Below are 21,552 nucleotides of genomic sequence, written 5' to 3' on the forward strand. Positions count from 1 at the left end.
TAAAAATGACTATGTAAAATACTTTTATAAATTAAGCACGAGGTAAATAGTAAAAACATTTCCAAGGGGAGAAAATTAAATTGAAGATTATTCTCTTTCTTAGCCTCTCTTTAAATGTGCATAGGACTAGGGGATAGCAAAAAATAAAAAGTAATTAAGGCTAGTGGGCACCCCATCTCTGCACAGATACTTATCATAGACCTAGAGGCCCTATGCACGAAATCTGTACAAGGGGCCCGGGCCCTGCCCACCAGAGCAGCTGCCTGTGCCCCAGCCTCCGCCACTGAGGCTTCGTTGGGAAGGTTGTCCTTACATGTGGTCTAATTAGCATATTACACTTTTATTATTATAGCTACTCCTTAACTCTAAGTTATTCATGTAAAAATTTCTAAAACTAATGTCTAAAAACAAAATAATATCATTTGCTATTAAGAATGTATAGGATGATATGGTTATTTTTCTGACATGTTTGTTTTAAAACTATAAACAAATAAACTCCATAAGTAAATTTAAAGAGTTTATTATCACATTGAACAGACTTTCAAATCTCAGAGGGAAGGTTGGGAGCGGGGAGGTAAGAGATCAACCAAAGGACTTATATGCCTGCATATAAGCATAACCAATAGACACAGACATTAGAGGGGTGAGGGCATGTGCTGGGGGGTGAGAGCAGCCGGGGAGGGGGGAGCCATATGTAATACTTTTAACAATAAAGAATTTAAATTTTTTTTAAAGTTTATTATCAAACTTTAGTGCTAACCCTAAGCACACAGAGACTAGAACATCAAAAGCATGTGAAATAAATGGAAAAGATGTGAACAGTGTGCGGAGCTGTTTTGTGCTAAATTTCTTGCAGGTGGAACCGAATAACGATCCCCCTTCCTAACGCAGCGCTAACCCAGGACACCAGGATTCGCTGGAGACAAACAGGGCCCATCCTTGGAAACATGTGGGCAATTGATAATGGTTAGTTTATGCCTGTCTTAATCACATGCCATTGAAGTAGAGTCTTCCTGTGCTTTTGTTCGTCAGCACAGACGTAATCACATTTCCAAGTCATGGTCTTGGGATTCATTAAACGCCCTTTCTTCCTTCTCCTTTTTGCATTCCATTAGAAGCCCAAAGATACACGAGCAGAAAAAAAAGGCAGCATAGTCAGCAATATTAGATGCTAGAATGTTTCAACATACACAATTTTAAAATGCATAATGCCCTGAAACTCAAATTCACATTGATGACAAGGGATATTCTAACATTTTCTTTGAATGTTTTATGCAAAATTAACATAAATACTTACCATACTGCATGTATTAAAATAAGACCCATTCTTCTCTTAGTAACTACGACAACATCTGGAATGATTATCTTTTAGATGCAGACAGCACATATAAGAAGATTATTCTCTTTCTTAGAGAATCTTCTCTAGAATGAAACTTGGGGAGTAAAACTTCTACCTCTTCTTCAGAAAACAGAATAAAAGAAAAATTTTTAAATATACAAAAATATTATCTTTAATTTTTTTAATAAATTATTAATTTTTGTATAATTTTAAAGCCAATATTACTTAGGATAAATGCACGAGAGAAGATATTTCAAGTATTGTGTTCCATGGCTATAAACTTCTTATATTTGTTTTTAATAGCCAACTCTGATTTTTAATAATTCTAATTATAGGCAGATTTAAAGATTTCCTATTTTCAGAGAGTATATAAATTTGACTAAAGAGTTATACTATCAGGAAGTAGACAGGGAGGTAAGAAGGGAAGGACAAAATATCAATACTTAACAAATTCAGCATTGCCACTCACTTACAAAGTAGGAAAAGTCTATACCACTGTTTAATACTGATCTTCCATGTCTTAATAATCTTTCTGTTATTTTTGAATAATTTAGAAATTGGTATGCAATTAATTAAATAACTTCTTGAAATTTAGAAATAACTTCAGGCAAAATACTTTGCTGATGAGGCCATGTAAAATTGTTAAATAATCTGTATTCAAAGAAAATCAGTAAAAGTCCCAGATTTCAAAGACCACATGAGTTGTGTGAACACAAAAGTGCATTTGAAAAAACAAGCAAAGATGAACTTGTTGAAATGGAGTTTCTTCATCTATAAAATATTTTGAATAGCATTTTAATTACTACACCTCATAATTAGCTTCAGGGATAAGCGTGTGCCTCTGGATGGGGGGATATGGATGACTTTTGCCATACTTTTCAAAGATCATATTACAAACTTATATTACTTTGATAGTCATAAAAGAAACTTAAAAATCAGTAATGAGATAAAGCATCTGAAGAAATTAAGAATGCAATCATTTATAAGTCTATGAAAAGAATGTCTGAATTTCCTAAAGAAGGCTATTACAACAGGATTCCAAGTCAGAAAGTGTTTACTACACATCCTGAGTTCTCAGTATCGGGATTTATGTAGAATGAGAAAAGGTAACGATATATAAAATGAGCATGGTTAGCACTGTTTGCCAAATGCAAAACTTGGGGCAGAATCTCTTCAATTCTGTTCTCTTATGAGTAAGGTTTTCACACAAAAACACGACCTAAGAAGCCAAGAAGAGGACACACACTCACTCCTTCGGAGAGACATGTGTGCCATCTTGCCAAAGGACTCTTTTCCATTTCAATGTGGAATTCCAAAATTATGTGAAGAAAAAACAGGCCAATCTCCTACTTCTGTTAGGTATGCTTTTTCTACATGGCGAATTAGCTTCCACTAGTGAATTAAAAAAAAAAAAAGCATTTTAGAAATTATCCTGAAATTCTTAACAAAATGGAAAATCCCAGAGCAAGTCTTAGTTATCACTTTTTAAATTTTCCCAATTTGCTTACAATAGTGGTAGTAGTGAAGAAAACGAATCTGTCCTTTCCACACTCTTAAGAAAAAGAAGCCTGACAGCTTATTCATACTGCAATTCCTAATGACTCCACTCCATCTTTAGCAGAATTCTTCATTGTAATTTAATTTTTTTTATTGACTGGGAAAGTCTTGTTCTATTGTTATTAATTGTTGTTGTTTTTATGATGGGAGCTTTTGGAATGATGACATGGGTATAATATAAGGCATTCTCGGGAGTGAACCTGCAAAGTGCAGTGAACCATTTAACAGGACTTAAGACCAAATCCTACTGTTGGTAAGATAGTCATAAGCTTTTCCAGGTTAAAGAAAAGTGAAACTCCTTTCTGATTCCTCAGCACTCAGCGTCCAGTGAAGCTCATCAAGCAGATGGAGTGGGAAGGACATTTGTCCCCAATATGGTGGTGATGACCATAACCCTCTGGTGTCAGACAGCATGCTAAGCATGCAGCATCTCATTTATTCTTTCCTCCAGGGACAAAGAATAGGAACACTGAGACTTAAATGGATAAATTACTTATCCAATGTTTCCCAGGTGAAACTGAATATGAATCCAGAGTTATTTGACACTTAAAATCAATAGTTTCAACCACTCAGCCTGCTATTGACCTCTTATTCAACCATCAGATTCCTTCAGCAAGAGTTTTTCCTGGGCTGCTTTGCATTACATTTGAATTACAGTACCTGTTAAATGACTCCAGAGAATAAGTGCTTATTGGAATACAGGCCACAGGAAAATTTATTTCAAAGCAAAATCATTTTAATTTTGACATGGTTGCAAGATAGAAAAGAAGATGGCCATGAAGGGTAAATTTCTTTATGCCTGAAATTGAATATGTGATGTCTCAATAACCATTGCTTCTCTAATTCCTCATTGGTTTTGTTCCACTTTTATACTATTTGGTGTGACTTGATTATACTGATTATCAAACAGCTTAATATCTTAAATATATTTGAGTCTGAGTATCTCAGAACTTACCATTCAACAGTGATGAGCCCTATCACTCAGCATTCCAAATATTAGAATTTCAGGTATTAGAATTCATAATATCATTATCAGTCAAGCCCACCATTTAGAAATAGATCTGCATTATAGAGAAAAGGTTTTATGCTCAACCACAGATTTTAATTCCCCATTTGAGGAAGGATAATTAATACTTCAAAATATATGTAACACTCATCTTCAGTGTCATAGATATTACCTGGTAAGAACGGAAATCATAGTTTTTAAATTAAATTATACCCTCTCTACTTCATGCTATATCTAACTGATCTTTTGTAAATTCTTTATTTCTATCTAAAGAAATTAAGCTATGTAGAAATTTCAAGGCAGAAGCATTAATATTCTGCCTGAAATCATTTTAGCTCAGGAGACTCTGTTAAGGAACCCAAATCACATGTCCCTACTGTCTTTGCTATGAGACATTAAAATCTTGAAAGAATCAAGTTGAGACAGTTCTGGCAGGTTTGTAACTAAGCACTTACCTTGTCACACAGCACTCCATATGTCACATTAGTTTCCTGTGCACAACGTGTATACTGTGGGCTAGATGTCATGGCATGGCTTCACAAAATTGTATTAAATGCCTGGGGTATTCTTGGTTTTTCCCATTTTTATGCCATTTTTCACATGCTGTCTCTTGCCCTGCAGTTTACATAGGCCCGTCATGTCTCAAATTCTGTTCTGGCAGAGGACAGTGCACCCGGCATGGCTGCAGGTAAGCCTTTTAGAATTCTACTTACACTTCTCTTTCTTTTGGTATATACTTTATATGTTTAAGCTACAAATCATTGTAAGCTAATATTTTTTCAGGGTTTTGAGGTCTTGACCAAAAGTAGGGTACTCCAAATGGAATTTAAGCATAATACAATATTAAGTGTATTTTGTAAATTGACATTAATGAATAAATTAATTTCTATTAAACTAAAATGTGAACAAATTTAGCATAGCTCGTGTAAATTCGTGAACAAATTTGAATTCCTTGTAGCTTGATGACTGCCTTTGCTGTATTTAGTTATTTTCTTTAATATGTTATTTTTCCATAGACTTGTTCTAGTGTTCGTGAGTCATATTTTAATTCCTAGCACACTTTGTAAAATGAATTATGAAAATCTATCCTGACCCATAGACCTAATGCTAAAGGAAACTGAGTGAGCCAAAGTTAGCAGATTTGATAAGAAAATTCATCTTTAAATATAACTTTGCAATTTTGCTTCTTTTTGAAAATCATTTGGGTCTTTAAAATGATATATATGTAAAGTACATAATGTTGAATATTAGTGTGAAATTATACATAAAAATGTGATATCCAGGTACTACTGGATATTCCCATGTTAATATTTAGTTGTAAGATATCCTATAAATCCCTGAAACCACAGACAATTCTAGTGTGTGTGTTTTTCTTGTCCTCCAAAGAGTAATTAATTAATTAGCCAATTACTTCATTACTAGCACACTCATAAAAGACCTTTGGACCTATTTTTTGTGAATTATATGTCTGAGGTAAAATACTTGCCAGAACTGATATTAGAGTATAGTATCAGGTTAACTTTTTAATTATATTTCAATGAATTTAATTAACAGAGAACTCACTCTGCACAATGGAAATGTTTTATAAAGTAGGGAAAGAATTTCAAAATTTCTATTCATATTTCAAAACATAATTTGCATCTCTTTGCTTTTTTATATAACCACCAACTCCCACTCAGAAACACTAACTCATTAGATCTATGAGTCACTGACTGGTATTTTTTTCAAGTTTTTACCTTTATTCATTTTCCATAACCAGGCCATCCTCTGGTTTAAGGAATTTTAAATAAAATTAACACAAGGAGGCCAGACACTTTAGTAATTCCTGACATTGTGCTGAGAAATTTTGAAAACAAATTGCCTAAAAGGGCAGCTGCTTTTATTACTGAAAATAGAAAGTGCTATTTTTAAAAAACCTATCTATAACTACAATAGTTATGTGTCATACTTCATTTATTGTGTACAATATCCTTGTTAGCATTCAATAGTTTTATTACAGCAACCATCTTTGTTACCTATGATGGATGCAAACAGAAATCTGAATGGCTATTTTATGTCTTTGGGTATCATTCTCTTTTGACACTTTACATTATATCGAATAATCATAGCCTTCACCTCCTGAAGTTTTACAGAATATTTTCATGAGTTGGAACCTTGGGTGGGGGGTTTTCATTTCTGACAATGTTTTATGTAATATTCATTGGCTTTGTGCATTTGTGGCTGATCTCTAGGTTTGACCACTACATCCTTTTCCAGCAATATATGCCTTGTCAAGTTTGAGCAAAATTTCAGGGAAAAGAAATTCATATTCATCCAGCCAGCATAGCTCAGTGGTTGAGTGTCGAGGTCATGGTTCGATTCTTAAGGCCACATGCAGTGTGGGGCATGCAGAAGGCAGTCAATCAATGATTCTTGCTCATCATTGATGTTTCTATCTCTCTCTCCCTCTCCCTTCCTCTCTGAAATCAATAAAAATATATTTTAAGTGAATTTATATTCACTACCACTAATTTCCTTTAAACATATCCTTGAATTTGGGGTCTCTGCAGCTTTGAGTCTCCCCAGATTGCTCCTCTCATCACTACCATTATTTACTACCAGGATTCCATCTCTCTTGTTCCCTAACACTTTCTTGCCTGTGTATCTAAACTGACAACTCACTATCCTGATAAGCCCACCCCTGTGAGAGATGTGAAAGATGCTAATGAGAAGGGCAGAGAGCTTAGAAACCTTTCTACACACATGACAGCCGTGTATCTTACCAGGGAATGTTGCATTTGAGGGTGGGTAGATAGTAGGGGCATCTTTAGAGTCAGGAGAGCCTCAGGTCACTCCTGGAACCTGTGCGTGCTACCATACTGTTTTGCTGCAAAACAAAGGCTACGGAGGTGTTTAAATATCTGAGTGGAATCCTAATTGGCATTCTATCCCAATTGTGTAACTTTTGACTAAAAGTATACTTTCAAAACTGGAATATTGGAACTGACTCCACTGTAAGTCATCTCTAAATGCTCACCAATTTCTCCCAGTCACTGGTCCTAAGAAGACACATTTAAGATACACAAAAGTACATTTGTCCTGAAATACACTCTGGCAACAGTCTTGTTGGGGACACTGATTCCATTTTGTGGCCATATTCAGTTTCCAGTGTTAAAATGTGTCCTTTTTAGGTAAGTTGTAAGTCCTTCTTAGAAGCTACTTGGCTGTCCAGAGTCTGACTAAGTCAATTAGGTAACATGTGTAAGAAGCAAACTGTGTGAGGCTCATTTACATGCTCTGCAAAATATTGTTTTTCCTTCCCACTCCCATCTCTCATGCCAAGACAACCCTTAGACTTCAATTTATGGTAGTTCTTGGCATTTTAGGGCCCAGGTTCTTTGATAATATGATGGTTGCGATAAACTTTCTCCCTCTGAATATCAAATGCACATAAAAGTTAGCGTTTGATTTCAGCATGTTCATACATTCCTTGGGCCTCTCTGACATGGATCCCAGTTTCAGAGCCAGTGGTAACAAGCAAATAGCCTTCTGAGTTATACCATAATATCATTTCACTGGTATGCTTGCTTTATAAAAGTCTTGTTTCAGACTCTAGGAAGTTTTGAATGCTTTCATGAGAACCGCCATGCCACCCCAAAAGACACCAATTTAATTTTGTAATGAGCTGGCTACATAGTCAATATAGTAAGAAAGGAATAATAAATAAAAATAGAGGATTTGAAACTAATTCCTGATAAGTAAATTTCTTTAAATAGAAGGAGGTTCTGAATTCAATTGTTGAGTCTTCTGGGATGATTTTTTTCCCCCCACTAATAAAAAGCTCAAGGAGTTTTATACATATTCTAGTCAGCTAACATAAGCAGTGTATTCTTACATGGCAGCAGGCAGGTTGTTGTTGTTGTTGTTGTTGTTGTTGTTGTTTTTCTCTTTTCCTTGAAGCACTACTAATTTTGGAATCCACTGAGAGGCAACACAGTTTTACAAAGGACATATATCTAGGTCAAGGATGTAAAGATTTCCTTTAAAATGCCAATCTCAGTTTGAAATAGTTAAGGATACATTTATTTCCAGTCTTTTTCAAATAATTCCGGTCACAAATATAACACGTATGTTTACACTTGTACTTAAAGGAAATTTATCCTATTATAGATATCTTATAGAAGCATTTTGTTTATGTTGTTTCTTTTACAAGTGAACATAATTACAGATAAAAGTATATACCTTTGACAAAGACTTTAAATTGTAGATGTGCAAAAACATAGATCTATTTGAAGATAAATTGCTGGCATTGGTTGAAGGTAAGTGCTGAGTTATTGTTTTAAATTACAAGCTTTTTACAGCAGAGCTATGCAAAGTGTGTGTTCTTCTGTAATATTCATAGTCTGCCCTTACCATGTCTTCTGATTCCGAATTCTCCAAAGATTAATGAGCCTTGCCTAGCACTCAATCAAATTCTGGCCTCTGGACTTCCTCCTCCCCAGGGCAGATTCAGGAAACTCTGAAAGGACCAACAGTTTAAGATTTCACTTCATGGGCTCTCTTTCAGGTGTGACCCTGGATTTTCTGGCCCAGCTTGCGAGATGGCATCCCAGACATTCCCAATGTTTATTTCTGAAAGCTTTGGCAGTTCCCGGCTCTCCTCATACCATAACTTTTACTCTATCCGTGGTGCTGAAGTCAGCTTTGGCTGTGGTGTCCTGGCCAGTGGTAAGGCCCTGGTTTTCAACAAAGATGGGAGGCGTCAGCTCATTACATCTTTCCTTGACAGCTCACAATCCAGGTGAGTGAAGGCAGGGTGGGATACATGCTGAAACCAGATAATAATGTTTGAATTTAGACCTATTAATTTTCTATTATTTATGTATTTATTTTTGCTGATATATACATATTCTCATTTAAAACCAGGATGAGAGGGAGTTCATATAGGTTTAATTTGCCCTAGTTTTAAATAAACTAAAAAGCTCACCGATGTCTTTAAGATACTAATGGCTGACTAGAGTTTTAAAAATATGAAATGTTGGCATCAAAACTGTGTTCTCAAGCCAAGGACTAGTTAATTATTTATGTAGTTTTATTTATTTGACAGCTTGCAGAGGCTGATTAGATTTACATTGTCCCTTCCCCCAGTGCTTAATAAATAATGCAGTAAAGGAATGATTGGCATTTTAAGTGTACATACACAAGTCATAGGATACAGATATGTATAAATATACAGTTATATTTGTACGTATGTATCTGTATATAAAGCAGGTGCGTTGACCTTATCTTCTACACATATTCATACATCTCACAGTGAAATTACATTTTATAAAAGAGGGATGAGTGGAAACCTACACCTTTGGGGTAGTTCATTTAAATTTGTTTGAAATTCTTTAAAAACCAAGATGAGCATTATGATTAAAAATGTTTGTACACACACTAATTATAGACAATTCATGTCTAGGTTTCTTCAGTTCACATTGAGGCTGGGGAGCAAGTCTGTTCTGAGCACATGCAAAGCCCCTGACCAGCCCGGAGAAGGAGTTTTATTGCATTATTCTTATGATAATGGGATAACTTGGAAACTCTTGGAGCACTACTCATATCTCAACTATCATGAGCCCAGGTATGTTGCAAATCATTTGGGGGAAAATGGTTAGAGTAATAGCTCTTTCCTGAGGAAATCTTCATTCAAATGGTGTAAGATTCCAGATATTTTTTCACTGCTAGATGGTGAGGACAGCCGAAACCGGTTTGGCTCAGTGAATAGAGCGTCGGCCTGCGTGCAGACTGAAAGGTCACAGGTTCGATTCCGGTCAAGGGCATGTACCTTGGTTGTGGGCACATCCCCAGTTGGGGGTGTACGGGAGGCAACTGGTCAATGTTTCTCTCTCATTGATGTTTCTAGCTCTCTATCCCTCTCCCTTCCTCTCTATAAAAAATCAATAAAAAATATTTTTTTAAAAAGATGGTGAGGACAAAGATTGATGAATCTTAAAATGAAAAATTAGCAAGCCACATTCTTCTAACCCAATAAATTTGGAGAAATTTATTCTCATATTTGGAAATGTGCATATAAGAGAAATAATTTGATGCCTAGGAAAGAGAAAAATACTTAATACTATTTTTCTCATTTAATGATAGTGCAAAGTATTAAATATGATTTTAATATAATACTGAATTATAAATCCTATTGATGAATATTTGATAGCAGTACAGCATTACAGTATCTTATAATAAATCATAGGAAATAATAACTCATAAAATATGAACAATAAATTTGTACTATAATTAAGAAATGAATATAAATAAATTTTTCTAGCATGTATAGAGTCCCGGCAAGGTAGAGTGTGAGGATATCACTTAAGTCCCTTCTTCACGCTCCTTCTATTTTTCTTTAGCTTATGTATTATACTTCACAATCTATAGTCAGAGTTGTGAGGCTAAAGTTTCACTTAAAGCTGAGTAGTAATTACTATAAGTGGTACAATTTTAGAGATGACCAAATCATCTCCATCCCTTTCAGAACATTTATTAATCTACTCAGTGAGATTCCTTTAAAATATCAGGAAAAAATGTAGAATAAGAAAGTGAAAATACAGTTGCAAGAGGTTTACACTGTGGCTTACATTCCCAGTCAGATATAAAGAACTCAATCCTAGAAGTCCATGCGGATCATGGGGAGATGTGAAAAAGACTGAGGCTGTGGACACTGAGGTTTGTGTGGGCACCATGGCAACTGGCGGGAGCACTGATGACAGATTTGACATACTTGAGCATTTTAAAAAATATATTTTTTATTGATTTTAGAGAGGAAAGGAGAGGAAGAGAGAAACATCAATAAAGAGAATCATTGATCAGCTGCTTCCTGCATTCCCCCCATTGAGGGATCAAGCCCACAACCTGCAGGTGTCCTGACCAGGAATCAAGCAGTAACTCCAGGTTCATAGGTCGACACTCAATCACTGAGCCATGCTGGTTGGGCAAACCATTTTTCATATGGCTGTTTCCAGAATTAAGGATTTACTAATTGATGAGAATTTTTATTTTCATGGAAAATAAAGTAGCATGTAACAGAGGTTATAGTTAACAACTATTATGAATTATAAACACTATATAAAATTTTAAGAACATACCAGATATATCGGATATTTTCCTTTAAAGGTAAATATAAGGCTAAACTCAACTTTCCCATTCAGTAGACACATATGAATACTAAAGAAACGTTTCGTAGGCTCTCCTCAGTGAACATTAAAAGAAAATTTAAAATCAAGGTAATGATAATAATGATGAAAACATGAAGAAAAGGTCACCACCCTAAGTTAACGTGGCCTAAAGCACAATTTTTTCTAACAAGGATGGACAGCTCCAAAATTCAGTAATCAATCTATATCATGAAATTAAATTAATCTTTGTTGATACGAAAAATAATTATACATTTAATGTGCTATTGCAAAGGTGCATTTAATCTTGCCTGCCATTTGACAGCAGCATTTTTCTTCTAAGCAGGACCAAGGTGGCTCTTCAGCATTCGGTATGTGCATTGCTTGAAAGATTAAGATCAGAGTGGAGATTTTCTTTCAAAAAAGAGGGGAGGATACTTTCATTTTCTATATATCAATATATATATCCCCCTGTCTGAGACTCTTTTTCCATCCCCCTCTCTCTTACAAATATTAATAAAAGGTGATTGACAGAAGTGGAATTTGATATATTCTAAATGCTAAATTATATCTTATGTGATAAGGAATACAAGCCACGTAAATTCTTCACAGGAAAGTTAAATATATCTTGATGCCATTAGCCATTGCTGTATTTTCTTCAGCATAATGTGCTGCCTGTAATTGCTCTGAATTCCATATTGTTCCATTCTGTCATGGCTGTTTGAAAATGAAGTATGATCCATAAATTAGATATGTTAATTGGCTAACGATTACTACTCCTAGCCAATTCCTAATAGTTTGCTTTCCTATGATTCATTCAGTAAATAAAAGAACTCTATGTGCTTGTTATTTATAAAATTGAAAGTCTGTGAATATATTTTAGTTAATCTTTTAATTCAAACTGATTATGATGTCTTGTGAAATAATTGGTATTTTTATTAATATTAAGCTTTGTACCACTGATGAGACTAAAGTTATTCTATATACTTCTTTTCTTATTTATTCTGCATTTTTCTTAATTTTGGGGCTTGTTCTTATATTCTAAAATTATTATGAAGCCTAGTGTTATTTTATTTTGACTATTGTATTTGATTGTAAGAAATACTAGAGGCCCGGTGAATGAAATTCATGTGGGGGGGGGGGGAGTGTCCCTCAGCGCAGCCTGCACCCTCTCCAATCTGGGACCCCTTGAGGGACATCCGACTGCCTGGTGAGATCAGGCATAAATGGGCAGTCAGACATCCCTCTCACAATCCAAGACTGCTAACTCCCAACCTGCCTAATTGCCTCTAACTGCCCTGCCTGCCAGCCTGATCACCTCCTACTCACTCCCCTGCCAGCCTGATCGATACCTAACTGCTCTCCTGCTGGTATGATTGCCCCTACCTGCCCTCCCCTGCAGGCCTGGTCAACCCTAACTGCCTCCCTGCTGGACTGGTCACCCCCAACTGCCCTCCCTTGCAGGCCTAGTTCCCCCAACTGCTCTTCCCTACAGGTCTGGTCCCCCCGCAACTGCCCTCCCCTGCAGGCCTGGTCACTCCCAACTGCCCTCCCCTACTGGCCTGATTGCCCCCACTGCCCTCCCCTACAGGCCTCATCACCCCTAACTTCCCTCCCCTGCAGACCTGGTCACCCCTAACTTCCCTCTCCTGCTGGCCTGGTCACCCCCAACTTCTCTCCCCTGCAGGCCTGATTCCCCCAACTGCCCTCCCTTGCAGGTCTGGTCCCTCCCAACTGCCTTCCCCTGCTGGCCGTCCCCATGTGGACACAAGATGGCCACAACTTCCTTCCCCTTCCAGCCATCTTGTGGTGGCCATCTTGTGTCCACATAGGGATGGCTATCCTCTGTGTTGGAGTGATGGTCAATTGGCATATTACCTCTTTATTATATAGGATATAAACTTAGTATCTACTTTAAAAAGGAAGATTGATACAGAAAGTTAACCTAAGTCCTGGTTAGGTTAAGTTAACCTAAGTCCTAGACTCTGTTTTAGGAATTTTCCAATCAAATGGTTCCATAGCTATTCTAACCAGCCCCTGTAATATGCACAGAGTGGTGAAAGCAATCTGCCATCCTACCCCAACACATGAAGGAAAGGTTGAGAGCACAGGCTCTAGAGCCAGGCTGCCCAAGCCTAGATCCTGGCATTGTTACTTAAAAGCTGCCTCTGTATTCAAATCTCTGTTAGGGTATGCTGATAATATAGTTCATTCTCACAGTAAGAATTTAAATCCTTATGCCAAGTACTGTTCTAAGTGCTAGGACACAATAGTGAAACACTGACTCTGCCATAAGGATGTTATCCCAGCTTCATAGCTGAAGATGCTGAGGTACATAGAAGTTTAGTACCTCCCCAAGAGTCTGGATATAGACCACAGGCTTAATATCTCTGCCAGAGAAAATATTGGTCATTTCAATTACATTATCATATCTACTATATATACTAATTAAATAGCAATATGCTAATTAGACCAGGAGACTTTATGGACATCCTTCCGGACAAAGCCATGGTGGTAGGATTGAGGCAGAGGTGGTTAGGGGTGATCAGGCTGGTAGGGGGGTGCAGTTGGAGGCAAGCAGGATGGCGGGGGGGGGGGGGCAGTTGGGGGCAATTAGGCCTGTAAGGGGGCACTTTTGGAGGCAAGCAGGTCAGCAGGGGGGGGGGGGCCAGTTGGGACAAGCAGGCTGGCAGGGGGGCAGTTGGGGGTGAGCAGGCCAGTGAGGAGGGGGCAGTTGGGGCAAGCAAGTCAGATAGGGGTACAATTTGGGGAGATCAGGCTGGCGGGGGGGGCACAGGTCAGCAGGGGGGGCAGTTGGGGAAGAGCAGGCTGGCAAGGGGAAGTTGGGGGCGCACAGACTGGCAGGAGGGAAGTTGGGGGCAAGTAGGCCAGATTGGGGGGCGGGGAGAGGGTAAGCAGTTGGGGATGATCAGGCCGGCAGTCAGAGTGGTTAGGGGTGATCAGGCAGGTAGGCAGGTCAGCAGTTAGGAGCCAGCGGTCCTGGATTGCAAGAAGGATCCCCTCCCCCCATGCACAAATTTCATCTACGGGACCACTAGTGTGTGTGTGTGTGTGTGTGTGTGTGTGTGTGTGTGTGTGTGTGTAAAAGCCTAAGCAACCATTATGACCGAACCACCAGAATGACCATTGACTATTTGCTATAATGCGCACTGTGCACCAGGGGGCAGACACTCAACACAGGAGTTGCTCCTTGGTGGTCACTGCACTCCCACAGCCAAAATTCTGTAGCCGCCCAACCTCTCACGGCCTCTCCTTCTGGCCAGCCAACCTCCCGTGGCCATTATTGGGATTGGGAGAGATGGCCCCAATTGGCCCCAATCACCAGCCAGGCCGGGGAACCACACCCGTGCATGAATCCGTGCATCAGGCCTCTTGTACATAAACATGCATTTTATTTTCCTATAAGGTTTCCTGAGAAATTCTACTTTTCAGTTGTTATTTTTTTAAATTATATTTATTTTCATCAGAAAAAAATAGCAATTGTTTTTAAAATTAAAATTAAAAATATTTTAATTTCCTTTAGTACAAAGGAAAATTGTAATTTTTTAAAAAAAATATATTTTATTGATTTTTGTAGAGTGGAAGGGAGAGAGATAGAAAGCTAGAAACATCGATGAGAGAGAGTCATCGATCAGCTGTCTCTTGCACACCCCCTACTGGGGATATGCCCGCAACCAAGGTACATGCCCTTGACCGGAATCGAACTCGGGGCCCTTCAGTCCCCAAGCTGACGCTCTATCCATTGAGCCAAACCGGTCCCGGCGGAAAATTGTAATTTTTAATAATTGCTAATCAAATTAAATTATTCAATTCATATTTTCACTGTTGAGCCAGTCTAAATATAGTTTTGGTTTATTTTTTATGTTTTTGATATATTAATATTAATAATATACTTATTTAATAAGCAAATGAATATTTAGAAAAATTAAGGTGAAAATTACTCAGCAGACTGTGTAAATTATTTAAAAACCATAAAAATATTATAGCTATGTGTGTAAGCCTGAGAACTGTTTTTTAATTTATATTCCTGTATTTGAATATTGATGTTTCATTATTTAGAAAGTATGTTTTCTAACATTGCAAAAAGTCCTACCAGTTTCTAACTAGTAGTTTATATAATCAATGATGATAGTCATGTTATTCTACCCATATTTCCATGTACAAGTTATTTAAAGAGACTATAGATACGTTTAATAACTTTTAGTGTTTAAAACATTACATTTCCAATATGTGATTTAAAGTTTCTTTATGCAATAACTAAAGATAACATAATGCAAATATTAAAACCAATCTAATTTCTTAGTAAATCACACAGACATTAAAAAATTTTTAATAATTTATTTCTAAGTTATCCAACTAGTCACTGTCTTGAGAGTTTTTCTTTGCTCACTGAAGAAAGACTCAGCCCCTTCCCTGTGCATTTACTGCAGACACCTCTCCTGGTGTTTAATTGCACGTTGATGGGAGACAAATGTTCCATTTGCCATTTGCTTCACATCTCACCTTGTGTATGCGTGTGAGCAGCATGGAACTGTGATTTATGGAGCTTTCAAGCAGATGTCATTGCAGTGACAATTAATGTATGGTTCCTGCTGCTGTGTACAATAATTGCTCCTAGAAATTAGATATTATTCTTAATTTTTCTCTCCATTTGTCAGGTAAAGGTTTGTTGTCATAGCCACCATGACACAGCAAGTGACCTTACACACTATGCTACATTCATGGGAATAAGGAAGTGCCATGGTTCAGCCAGCCCCAAACTCTACTGTGTGTAACAAGCTGCCATAAATCCTTTAGTAGACTGAGATGAATCCTACCACTTTGAGAATTGTGTTTTACTGATTTAGCTTTTCTGAGATCAGATGAGTGAAACAAAAGTCACATTTTTTTTTTAGGTTTTTTAAAGTGTTTAGGTGGGGTTTTTATTTGTTTGTTTGTTTGTTTTAAGTGTTTAGAAGATTTTGTTGGAGTCAGGTAGGAAAGTTGGAAATTTCAGAAAAATATTTGTAGTAGCGGAAGAAAACTGTTTAAAAATACTATACAACAGAAAAAAGAATCCTGCTACAAATATTTATATTTTAAGATGTCAAAGTAACATAATTGTTTTTTTACTTTTTCTCCTTTAGAATAATCTCCGTAGAATTACCAGATGATGCAAGACAGTTTGGAATTCAGTTCAGATGGTGGCAACCCTATCATTCTTCCCAAGGAGAAGATGTATGGGCTATTGATGAGATTATCATGACGTCTGTTCTTTTCAACAGCATTAGTCTTGACTTTACCAATCTTGTGGAGGTCACTCAGTCTCTGGGATTCTACCTGGGAAATGTCCAGCCGTACTGTGGCCATGACTGGACCCTGTGGTAAGGACTTCACCTTTGTTCTTGTTACAGTTTGCATTGAGGATTAGAACATAAAGAGGATCTTCCAGTGCAGCTAGCACTTAGTCATTTGTTGACAAATATTTACTGAACATGAACCATTTGAAAGTTGTTGTTATGTCTTCAAGTAAGCTATCTTTGGAAGGAGGACCCCAAAAAACTGATAGTTTTAAATAAATTAAAAATTTCACCATATTTATTCATCTCATTTTCATTTACCCCCATTAAATATAAAAACTTTCCTCAATAAGTGTGAATAACTAGAGTGAATAACATTCTCCCTTTGTGGAGACCCTCCATAATCATAGTGAAATGTGAAATCATCTAATGCTATTTTAATAAAACAATAATTAGTTCTATTTTCATGCTTTCATCAAGTCCAAGAAGATTTTCCATCTTAATTTGTTCATGTGGATCTCCTTTTTAATTCATTTTACCAGCCATATTAACTCGTCTGGTTAATATCAGTGGGGTTTCAAGATTGTGGTGTGTCTTAGTCAAGATACCTTTCATTCTTAGAAATCTCTCCATGGTTATATGCAAACTTAATTATACATTAACTAAACTTAATTATATACTAAGCAGTAAATAAATAATTTAAGGTTATGATTAGAACTTCAAGAATAATAATAGGATGACACAACAGTGATTAATTAGACAGGGGTTGGCTGCTTTAAATAGAGAGGAAGGAGGAGGCTACGTTCATATACTTCAAATAGTGGATATGATACATTCCACGGATTAGAAAGTGGAAGAACAAGGAAGCTGCACACACATGAACATCTGAAGGAAGAGCAGCCTAATTACAAAGGGAAACTTTGTGGTTAAAGTCTCCAGAACAAGAGTGGCCATGGCATGATCGAGGATCAGGAAGGAAGCCAATGGTGATAGAGACCAGGTAGCAAATGTGAAGAATAAAAGCCATAGGCCAGGTCACATTGGGCCTTCTGCACCCAGGTCACATTGGGCCTTCTGCACCCAGAAATCCTGGATTAAAACTCAAGTCTGCTTAATTCCAAAACCATAGCCTTCACCACTATGCATTCTGTCCCTTCCTCCTTCCCCCTCCCCTTCCCACTTCTCTCTCTCTCCCTCCCTCCCTCCCTCCATTCCTCCTTCCCTCCCTCTCCCCTCCCCCCCCCTTCTCTCTCTCTCTTTCTGGGTTTCTTTAGAACTTTCAACATGATTGAGGAAGAATTTTCTAAGAGACTTTTACTTTCCATTGAGTCATGGTCAAACCAATTTAATTTCTCCAGATGAAGCTTGCCGAAAGCTATTCACCACAGTTGTCTCCAGAGAGCATATCATAAGTAACCCATCAGTGACCTTATCATAATTAGAGGTAAATTTCACACACCATTGCACAGAAAATTACCTTTGATGGGGATTGTGTAGGGACAGTCCCATCTCGCACACAGCAGGCTAAAAGTCTAGCATCAGAATGAAGCTAATGGAATGGAAGTACTGCTGATCTCTTCTGCTGCAAGCACTGTCAAACTAGATACAATGAAATTTCTATGCAACAAAATAGGAAAAGCGACCGTGTTTTCTCTAGTTGATAGCCTCAGCTGCTTGTTTTCATGTATATTCTTTTTTTTTTTTAAATCCTAGAGCTTTCAAAAAAAATAAATAAAGAGGTGAAGCAAATGACATACAAAGATATAAATTAAAGTGAGGTTTTTGGAATTTTAGGATTTTGAAATTTTAAATTGATCTGAATTAACAGTAATCAAGTTGGTCATATACCATAAAACTATATCCCCCAAGATTAATGTAGTCGTGTTTTCACCACTTTTAATACAACAAAGAGTCATATCAGGAATGCAAGTCCTATATCATGTTTATTTTCAGAAATAGTTAACATCAGCTTAAATAAACTCCAAAGTTGCTGAGCATTTTAATTTAACACTTGGGTTGAATGCATGATAACAGCAGTTTAATTTCTATGCTTTGATCAAACCCTACGAACAATATCCTTTCACACAAGTCTGATAAATATTCTTAACCCACCACTGCTTTAATTGGTGGAGATACATTTACTTTGTGGAAGTACAATCACAATAATTATAGGAAACCATAAGAAAAAAATAAATAGATGTACAGTCCCCATGGGAACCTTGAGCAGCACAATAGGAGTTTTATTAACAACCACATGTGAACAATCAGATTTGACTTCCTGATCTTCTCTGAAATGAAAAGGAATTGTCCTAGTTAAGAAACAACAGAGAGTATGCTCTGGCAGTGATAATGAGACTAGAGAAAGACATTAGCCACTTTAATAAGGACATGAAAAATGCTTGCTGCTTATTAAAATGGGACAACACGGAAGACCTCAAACTGTTCCCATTTTCTTAGCCAGTGAATCAGCATAAAGCCCCTTTTAATGACACTGTTTGCTCTCTACTACTGTTGAGGAATATACTGTCCAAGTTCAATGTGAACTCACTTTGCTACAATATTAAAATTCAAATGATGGTCTTGACCAACTATTTATCATAACTTCCTAGCCCTAAAACAAATGATTTTTTAATGCAAAACCTTTGGAGTATGTTATCTTGTTAAGAAAAAAATTCTTTGAACATGTTAATAAATTAGTGGTCTGTGCCCTTCAATAACCTTGTTTCTCTCAAGAGAAATTTTGAAATGTATACATGTCTCCTACAGATAGCTGGTGCTAAATTAATTATTGTTGGCTTTTCCCAGCTGTGAGTTCATTTGGTTCTCATTTTCTAACTCATGATTCTCCATGAGCATGGATTGTTGTTACTGAGAATATTCTCCAGGGGAAACCTTCTACAATTACTTTTTCATTAGAAGCACCACAGTCAATATGTTATAAATCACTTCACAATGTATCATCTTGCAGCATGTTTTTCTGTGGAGAAATGGTTTTTAATTATTTGCAGTACTTTTGTTCCATACACAATATCTGAAATCAGGACCTCTACTTTATATTCTAAAAATAGTCTTTAAAATCTCTTACATATATTCTAAGATCACTAAGGGAATACTTTTAATTGAGATTTATTAAGGACTAGAGGCTTGGTGCATGAAATTCATGCATGGAGTGGGGGGTCTTTTCAGCCCAGCCTACACCCTCTCCAATCTGGGACCCCTCAGGGGATGTCCAACTGCCAGTTTAGGTCCAATCCCACAGAACATCCCTCTCACAATCCTGGACCACTGGATCCTAATCACTCACCTGCTTGCCTTCCTGGTTGCCTCTAACTGTCCCCCCTTGCTGGTCTGATCACCCCTCACTGCCTCTGCGTACCAACCTGATCTCACCTAAGTGGCCCCTCCTTGCCAGCCTGGCTGCTCCCAACTGCCCCCCAATCAGCCTGGTCATCCCCAACTGCACCCCTCCCCATGCCAGGCTGGTTGCTCCTAACTTCCCTCTGCTGCCAGCCTGGTCACCTCTTACTACCCCCCCATGCCAGCCTGGTCACACCCAACTTCCCCCCCTGACAGCCTGGTTGCCCTTCATGCCCCCCTCACTGGCCTGGTTGCCCCATGCAGCCTGCTGTTCAGTCGTTTGGTCATCCCTCACAACCTCCCTGCCAGCCTGGTCATAGACAACCATCTTGTGAGGGTGTGATGGTCAATTTGCATATTACCTCTTTATTATATAGGATCATCTAATATTGTACTATTAGTGATAATACCAAGGGACATTTACATTCCTCTGTCCTATCTAGTAGACTAGCTAGGTACAGAGGTAAAAAGGACATTGTAGTTGTATTATGTAAGATTTTTATTTCAAGATGTGTACAACGGAGACAGATGGTTGTTTTAGCATATTAGTATTTGGTGTTGGTGCAAAAGAGAAATAAAAAATATCTTCAGACAAATAAAAATGGAAATACAAGAGATAAAGAGTTTTCCAGATAAGCTAAAGCTAAAGGATTTTAACACCAATAGATGGATTTCACAAGAAATGTTAAAGGAAGTTTTCAAGTTGAAAAATAGGGCACTAGTTAGTAACAGGAAAACATATGAAAGTGTAAATCTCATAGTTAAGGTAAATTTTAGTTAAATTCAGAATATTTTAATATTGTAATGGTAGTGGGTAAATCACTTAAAAACATAGTATGAAGGATAAAAAGACAAAAGCACTAAAAACAACTGTAACTAAAATAATTTGTTAATAGATATACAGGATAAAAATGTAAATTGTGACATCAAAATCATAAAATGTGGGAGAGGTAAAAATATAGAGCTTTAATATGCATTCAATCTTAAGTTCTTATCAGCTTAAAATAGAGTACTATAATTATAAGCCTCCTCGTAAGCACAAAGCAAAAACCTATAGTAGATGGAAAATTATAAAGAGAAAGGAATCTAAGCACACTACTACAGAAAATCATCAAATCACAAAGGAAATGAGCAAGCGGGGAAGAAAAGAAAAAAAGAATTATAAAACAGTCAGAAAACTATTAACAAAATGGCAATAGTTAGTCCATACCTATCAAAAATTACTTTAAATGTAAATGGACTGAATTTTCAATTAAAAGACATGGATTGGCTGAATGGAGTAAAATAAAATGAAAAAAAAAAACAAGACCCAACTATATGCTGCCTATGATAGACTCACTTCAGCTTTACGAACACACTCAGGCTGAAAGTAAAGGTATGGAAAAGGATAGTCCACTCAAATGCAAGCCAAAAGAAAGCAGGGGTAGCTATACTTATATCAGACAAAATAGTATTTCAGCCAAAAACTGTAAGGAGATACAAAGATCATTACATAATGATAAAGGTATCAATTCAACAAGAGGATATAACATTTATTAATATCTATGCACCCATCATAGGAGCACTAAATATATAAAACGGACCTGAAAAGAGAAATAGACAGCAGTACAATATTAATAACTCACTCCCAATAATGGGTAGATCATCCCAGTAGGATATCAGTAAGGTCATATTGTACTTAAGCAACACGTTCAACCAGATGAACTTAACAGGTGTTACAGAGCATTCCATTCAAAAGCAGAACATATTCTTCTCAAGTGCACATGGCACATTCTCCAGGATAGATCTTATTTTAGGCCATAAAACAAGTCTTAGTAAATTTAAGAGGATTGAAATCATATCAAGCAACTT

General features: G+C 37.1%; 1 protein-coding gene across 2 annotated transcripts in view; it reads left to right on the forward strand.

The window, feature by feature from the left end:
- Positions 1-21,552, forward strand: part of RELN (reelin) — a gene marked incomplete at its 3' end in the record, with an annotated part of 380,746 nt that overhangs the window by 235,015 nt on the left and 124,179 nt on the right. For both annotated transcript variants that reach the window (XM_084897797.1, XM_084897796.1), the window contains exons 16-20: positions 857-966; positions 4,524-4,590; positions 8,449-8,682; positions 9,346-9,507; positions 16,192-16,428. In XM_084897797.1, coding sequence (XP_084753923.1) covers positions 857-966; positions 4,524-4,590; positions 8,449-8,682; positions 9,346-9,507; positions 16,192-16,428 — 810 coding nt within the window. The remainder of the gene's footprint in view (positions 1-856; positions 967-4,523; positions 4,591-8,448; positions 8,683-9,345; positions 9,508-16,191; positions 16,429-21,552) is intronic.

Source organism: Pipistrellus hanaki, assembly GCF_964339955.1.
Source record: "Pipistrellus hanaki genome assembly, chromosome: 10".
In the NCBI taxonomy this organism is placed as follows: Eukaryota; Metazoa; Chordata; class Mammalia; order Chiroptera; family Vespertilionidae; genus Pipistrellus; species Pipistrellus hanaki.